At 47.2% G+C, this 7,723-nt stretch overlaps 1 protein-coding gene across 1 annotated transcript; it reads right to left on the reverse strand.

Annotated features, from left to right (window-relative positions):
* Positions 1-477: 477 nt before the first annotated feature.
* Positions 478-5,905, reverse strand: LOC139229295 (up-regulator of cell proliferation-like). The gene is given in 1 exon segment (XM_070860979.1): positions 478-5,905. A coding segment is annotated over 1 exon segment (4,785 nt). The 5' UTR covers positions 5,534-5,905; the 3' UTR covers positions 478-748.
* Positions 5,906-7,723: the final 1,818 nt, after the last annotated feature.

The raw sequence follows: 7,723 nt of genomic DNA on the forward strand, positions 1-7,723 counted from the left end.
ACCCCGTCCCTCAATCCCCCCTCACCCCGTCCCTCAATCCCCCCTCACCCTGTCCCTCAATCCCCCCTCACCCCCTCACCCCGTCCCTCAATCCCCCCTCACCGTGTCCCTTAATCCCCCCTCACCGCCTCCCTCAATCCCCCCCTCACCCCGTCCCTCAATTCCCCCCTCACCCCGTCCCTCAATCCCCCCTCACCGTGTCCCTCAATCCCCACCTCACCCCGTCCCTCAATCCCCCCCTCACCCCATCCCTCAATCCCCCCTCACCGTGTCCCTTAATCCCCCCTCACCGCCTCTCTCAATCCCCCCCTCACCGTGTCCCTCAATCCCCACCTCACCCCGTCCCTCAATCCCCCCCTCACCCCGTCCCTCAATCCCCCCTCACCGTGTCCCTTAATCCCCCCTCACCGCCTCCCTCAATCCCCCCCTCACCCCGTCCCTCAATCCCCCCTCACCCACCTCCCTCAATCCCCCCACCATCTGCCTGATCACTTTCCAGAACCATACCTGACTGTCTCCTGACCCTATTTCTAATGTCCCCTCACTGTCTTTCCCCAGTATCTTATTCCTCAACTCAATTATCCTTTAGGTGAAAACATTTCTCCTAATCTTTAATTTAAGGTCTGTTATTTGAATTGTTACTAGAGTGAAATTTTAGCCTGGTTTCCACATACATTCTGTAATTTCTAATTGAGTGGAGATGTTTTCATTGTCTCGCTCTAACTGAGCGGTGTCATTTAACGGGATCCTACAGAGACTGAATATTCGTGTGATATGTTTTGTTCAGATCTTCCCTCACTTTATCCCATTCAATGTTCCAAGCAGTGCCAATCTTTGCAGGTTTCGCCCCATATCTGTCAGCAAACTCCTGATTGAAAGTGTGGAAAACCTTTTTCCAATAGGATGCTGCTTCTGCAGAGAGCTCCCGTTGGATAATCCAGGATTTGTAGTAATCATTAACTGTTTGGTAATCCTTGTAGGGTATGTACTTCTGATTTGTGTCTTTATTTTGGAATGTACAGTTGCTCGCGACTGAAGCTGTGCAAATATCCATTACAAGATGGTTGCTATCATTCCATCGATAACTGTTGAGTCCTTCGGGTCTGTGCTGGTTACTAAAATGCTGCTGGTGTTTAGGCGTCTCTGAATCACAGAAAACTCCACAGAAAGGACATTTCTTTGTGCAACAGATTAACCCTTTAAGCAGCTCCTTGTTCGGTTTGACGGATAACGTTTTAATCTTTGCTTCAACATCCCAACCTGTTACCTCATTGGGGAGAAACTTCTCTTCCTCTGCAATAGACGATAGAACGGCTTCTGCAAATTTCTTGGCATTGCTGTCGGTCGGGAATAGAACGAGTTTCATCTCATCTTTGGACATCGCGATTCTTGTCTTTAACTTTTCAACAAATAAATCAAGGAAGCTCTGAGCATTTCCAGAAACATTCTGGGCCACTGCATCTCTGACAACCGCTTTAGCCTGATCAGTGATCTCTGTGAGGATTTCTTTAGCTAGATGTGTAAAGGTGATCTCTCCTTCACGTTGTGTTTTGCAGTGTGCAATGACCTGATCGTGGAGCCAGTTGTTGGCGAAATTCTCAAAGTCACTGATATATCTGTAATATTCTTCAAAGCTGTTCCTTTGTTTTAAATGGACCAGAATCGCCACAGTGAAGTTATTGTGGAGTTTGTACTTTCCCTCGGGATCGTTTCTTTTCATATCATCCACGATTTTCAGGCCGAGATTCTTGAGCGTGGCGTCTTTGAGAGCTGGCAGGAAACAAGATTTCACAAATCGTTCCGCTTGTCTCTGATTCTGATCCTGCTCTGTATAAATATCCATGAAGAGATCAAAGTATTTGTCTTTCATGTTTTGCAGCCTCCTCCGTGGGTCGTGTGTGTTGATAAATCTGGTTTGCATGGCCTTGAATCTTGGTGCAGCGTAACCGCACATGTGAAGTTTAAACTCCGCCCTGAAAATCTCACTCATTGTAAACTTCGGATCTAAAATTTTGTTCATTTTTTTCTCTATGTAATTCAAAAATTTAATACAATATTTACTATCATAATCCGTGTCCATTGTTGTATTGTGATCGATGTGCTGCCTGCATTTAGTCTCCAGTGACTTTGATATTATTCCTGCTCGGTGAAGATCTGATGGTTGGACAGATCTGGATATTCTCTTAACCTTGGTCATCAGTGACACGTCGATGTGTTTCTCTACAATCTGAAAGCTGCGGGTCCCTAGCTCAGACAGAGATTTACTTTTCAGTCTTTCGGTAATCACTCTCCCTTGTGTTTTTGTGTTCTCTCTCACAAGATTTTCAATCTCCACGTCAATGTTTGTCACTGTGCAGGGCTGGTAGTCCAGTTGAGAGAGTGTATCGCACCACATCTTTTCAAAGGCATCCTTCACTTCCCCATCACTTAACACCTGCGGCTTTCCTTTACACTTCAGTAAAAGCTCCTTGACTTGTTCTTCAATCTTCTTCCTACATTCATTCCAAATACCATCCACTCTCTGTAATCCCACACGTCTATTGACAGTGTCCTTACATTTCTGTATTGAATAGCCTTGAAGGTCTTCGCATAAAGTGGAAATGTTCAGTTTGAATTGCTCCCTGTATTTCTCCATCAGCTGTGCATTATCAGCCCCACTTTCAAAGTGAGCTTTTAGTTCAGCGTGAGTGTCAGACATCCTTTGGTTAATCTCTGTGCTGATCTCCAAGCCCAGTATTGGGAGCAGTTGGTTGAGATCACCTTTAGCATTATTTATACTGTTTTCACTCTCATTGGTCCAGGTATATACGAAATTGCGGATCTTCCATTCCCAGTGTTTGTACTTCATGGAGAGCTGGTTGTAAGCCTCAGCGACCAAACTATTCTGGAAGCTGAAAATGAAATTCTCATTTTTCACCTGGTCCCAAAGCCCAGACATCCATTTGATAAAGTCTGGAATTGTTAAAGCTCTTTGAGATTGACTGCGTTTTACTAAACATTGAATGAGACACTTCTTCAGTTCAAAGACATGTTCACTGTAGCCAGTGCTCACTGCAGCCATCGGAGGGGTGCCGTGCCACAGACCAGGGATGTACCAATTGTTCTTATCAGGGTCATAGTCCATCACATCACAGAACGTTACTCGGTCTAACTTCTCCAGTTTAGCCGCAGCCTCTGTCATCTTATCCAGCTGTTCCAGTAGTTTTTGCCGACCCCTCAGGTTCTGATCATGCGCACACACATCTCCAACATTCTGGTGGACAAATTGGCAGTTTGGCCCTTTCCCTGTTTGCCTCATGCGGATTAAGGAATGAACGACAATCTGCAAAACATCTTTCATCTCTGTGGGATTCTCCATGCCTATATTTACTAAAGTTAAATTGCTTAATCCAATGACGAATGTCGCCAGCTCATTGTCGTGCTCGTAACTGTCTGTGAGTGTTGCGAGTTCTGGCGCTTTCAGCCCCTCCGTGTCAATCACCAGGATGAAATCACAGCCCAGCTCTGCTGCCAGGGGCCCTGTGACTTTGATCAACTGCATGAAGGCTCCTCGAGTACATCGGCCACTACTCACAGCAAACTGCAACCCAAACATTGTATTTAGGAGTGTGGACTTTCCTGTGCTCTGGACACCAATCACTGTCAGCACAAAGACACGGGAAGCAGTTCCCACCTTCTGGGCCACAGCATTCAGTACGGCAGTGACCCACTGAACGGGAATATTGGAAACATCTCCATCAATAAGCTCCAGTGGGAACCCATCCAGCAATAGTTCAGCAGCAACACCTGGTAAACTCAGTACATTCGGATCTACCTTGCTCTCTGATCTGCTCTTACCTGGTGTCACTGAAACCTCATAAACCTGGCCGAGTTCCCGCATGAAATGCTCAAGTCCGAGGGAACTGTCAGACATCTTCTGATCCAAGGCTTTCAGCTCACTCACCTTCTGCTTTGAGTCTTCGCACAGCTTTTTATAACTGCTACGCAATGTTGACATAATTTCTATCGATTTCCTGTCCAGATCCAGCTTCAGCCATTGTAGGACAAAGGCCCGCTCAACCCCATCAGTTGTTGTCAGTACTTTAATAAACTGCTGCAGCTCTTCCGACATTTGCTGCTTGAACTGAGCTTCCCGGATTCCTTGCTTCTTTTGGTCCAGCTCATGCTTATATTCCTCTGTGGACTTGTTCCCACGGCGTTTCATGCGAGACTTCTCTTTCTCAGCTTCAGACCAGTCTTGCCAGGGCTTACCATGAAAGGGTAATGCTCTCCGTTTATACCCAGGAATGTCTCCAGGGTTAAGTCCTCTCAATATATCGGAGGCCAGTTGTTTGGCTTGTTGTATTTTCGGATGATGTTCATCGACCTGAATCCCACTTTTCCTCGCAATATCAGCCATTTGCTCCTGGTTCAGGAAGGTCTGCTCTCCTTTTCCAATTGGAATTATTTGTTTTATTTGGGAACGAAGATTTCCCACAAGTTTTGCATCATTTATATTTGTCCGAACAATGCATTGTTGAGGTTTTAACTTCAGATCTTTGAACAGTTTCATTGTCTGCTCCGGGGTTATCCTTTGCTGCTTGCTGTGGGAGTTTATTATGAGAAAGAATTTTGCTGGTGACTGTGCGAGAGAAGTGAGGAATTCTCTTTCCTTCTCACCAATAACATCAATGAAAATAAAGAGAGCAGCGGAGACTTTCGCGAGAAACCGAGTGTTTCTCTGGTGAGTTTCAGCATCGCCTCAGAGATTAATGAAGGCAGCAGCCTCCGGGAATATGTCCAAATCGCTTTTCCCAGAAGGAAGATACCAGCAGATCTCAGCTAGTCCATCGGATATTCCACGGGGCACATTCCCATATTCCATCTCAGAGTGCAGGAAGATATTCTGCTGCTGCTGTGTCTGGCTCAAGGTAAGGTTGAGGATTCTGGATTTGGAGATACTGCACCTTCCGAGTCTGATGAAGGAAACGGTCGGCATGGCTGCAGTCACAATGGTCTCCTGCACAAAGCTTGTACAGGATTTTGGGCACCACGTTTTAACAAGAGACCTCGTGGCCCAGAGGAGAAGGGTGGCACCAGGCCCATCTGTGGAACCCCTCTGCTGATCTGTGTTATAACTGATCCCGTCTGGCTGCAGGAAAGGCAGTGCAAACTGGCACAGAGACATCTTCAGCATCAGCTCCTGCTGCAGGAAGCAGTCCGCACAGAGGAAAATGGCAGTGATGATATCTAGAGGATTAATCCCAGAAATCTGTGTGTCTTTCGATTCAAAGAAACCACTGAAATCATCATCAGCATCAGTCTCACCTTCGAATTGTTGAGCGAGTGCCCATTCGGGATTCCTCGCTGTTGAGTTGGCCGAAAGGATTCTTCGGAGAAAACGCCAAGGGATATCTTTCGGCTGAGTTGGTTTATTGACCTTCAGTTTATCCCAACTAATCTCCCGCATGTAATTTAGTGACAGTTTGTGAGGATAATAATCTTGTAATCCCAAATCATTAACAATTTGGGGCGGGCTATCATTTGGGAACATGTTTGATTATTCAGTACAGTCACTGGGAGAATGTGAGTGCCTTTTGATAGTATTCTCCCGGCAAAACTAATATCCTAACAAAGATTCCTTTGTGCACGAGGCTACCTGTTCATCAGTTCAGCTTAGGACCTGTAAAGCCCTCTCCAATTCCTTCGAAGCAGTCTGAAAATGTTCCAAGCTTTGTTTCCTGTGATTCCCAGAGGGCGTGGATTCGTTCCGTGATTCCCAGGGGGCCCGGGTTCCTGCCCTGTGATTCCCAGAGGGCCTGGGTTTGATCCGTGTGATTCCCAGGGGGCCCGGGTTCCTGCCCTGTGATTCCCAGGGGGCCTGGGTTCCTGACCTGTGATTCCCAGGGGGCCTGAGTTTATTCCCTGTGATTCGCAGGGGGCCTGGGTTCCTGCCCTGTGATTCCCAGGGGGCCTGGGTTCCTGCCCTGTGATTCCCAGGGGGCCTGGGTTTGTTCCCTGTGATTCCCAGAGGGCCTGGGTTTGTTCCCTGTGATTCCCAGAGGCCCGGGTTCCTGCCCTGTGATTCCCAGAGGGCCGGCCGAGCTATTATTCGGCACTGGTAGCAAGTTGAAGTTCCTCTGTGTGTCCTTTGTCGGCCGTCCTTGTATTGTCACCGCGTGGATTGGGAGCGATCAGTGGATCAGTGCACGGTAAAGCTGTGGACATTTGAAAATGAAGTTATCAGATTTAACAGGCTGCAGCAAGTGCCAGAATTCTATCATTGTGTACAACAGAATGAGCTGTTCCCTCTGATCCCATTTCCTCAGCCCTCTCCTGTTCTGGTCTAGTCTTTCTGTTCTCATACTTATCCTATTCCCTTTTAGATGCTGTTACTGACCCAGAAATTGGACGCTTTGCGCCGGCCGGTTTTGTAGAAACAATGGCGGCTGACTTGCTTCCACCCAGTTCCGGCGTGGAACGCGACAGCTGCCATATTGGGCATGTCGACAGCGCTGCCACTGCCTGCGCTCAGCGCAAGTATTTTAGTTACCAGAAGCGTGATATCAATCAGCGTGCAATGTTGAATTGACGCACGCTCATCGATTTTGGACCTCGCTGCTCCCCTTACTCTCCAAAGCATGGCCGTGCATGTAGCCATTGACGGCATGTAGAGCCAGGAGAAAGCGGTGCTGAGCTGTAAACCAGAGAGTAAACCACTGCTGGGATAACCGGTAACTATGGTAATTGGAGTGAACATCAAATCTCCTCCCCCTGGTCACTCAAACATTACCATAGAAGTTTACAGCACGGATGGAGTCCATTTCGTCCCATCATGTCCGCGCCGGCCAACCAACAGCTATCCAGCCGAATCCTACTTTCCATAGCCCTGTAGCTTACGGCACTTTAAGTGCAACTTCAAGAATTTTTAAAATGTGGTGAGGGTTTTTACCTCCACCAGCCTTTCAGGCAGTGAGTTCCAGACCCCACCACCCTCTGGGTGAAGACATTTCCCCTGATATCTCCTCTATACACATTGTGGAGTTCAGAAGAATGAGAGGTGATCTTATTGAAACTTATAAGATAATGAGGGTGCTCGACAAGGTGGATGCAGAGAGGATATTTCCACTCAGGGGAAACTAAAACTAGGGGACATAGTCTTAGAATAAGGGGCCACCCATTTATAACTGAGATGAGGAGGAATTTCTTCTCTCAGAGGGTTGTAAATCTGTGGAATTCTCTGCCCCAGAGAGCTGTGGAGGCTGGGTCATTGAATTTATTTAAGGCGGGGATGGACAGATTTGAGCGATAAGGGAGTAAAGGGTTATGGGGAGCGGGCAGGGAGCTGAGTCCATGATCCGATCAGCAATGATCGTATTAAATGGCGGAGCGGGCTCGAGGGGGCGTATGGCCTACTCCTGCTCCTATTTCTTATGTTCTTAAACCTCCACCCAATTACTTTAAATCTGTGCACCCTGGTTGTTGACCCCTCTGTCAAGGGAAACCGGTCCTTCCTATTCACTCTATCCAGGCCCCTCATAATTTTATACACCTCAATCAGGTCTCCCCTCAGTCTCCTCTGTTCCAAAGAAAACAGACCCAGCAGCTCCAATCTTTCCTTATAGCCAAAATTCTCCAGTCCAAGCAACAATCTTGTAAATCTCCTCTGCACCCTTTCCAGTGCAATCTCATCTTTCCTGTAAAGTGGTGACCAGAACTGTTATGTATGTAAACCTGTAATTAC

Source organism: Pristiophorus japonicus, chromosome 2, assembly GCF_044704955.1.
Source record: "Pristiophorus japonicus isolate sPriJap1 chromosome 2, sPriJap1.hap1, whole genome shotgun sequence".
NCBI lineage: Eukaryota > Metazoa > Chordata > Chondrichthyes > Pristiophoridae > Pristiophorus > Pristiophorus japonicus.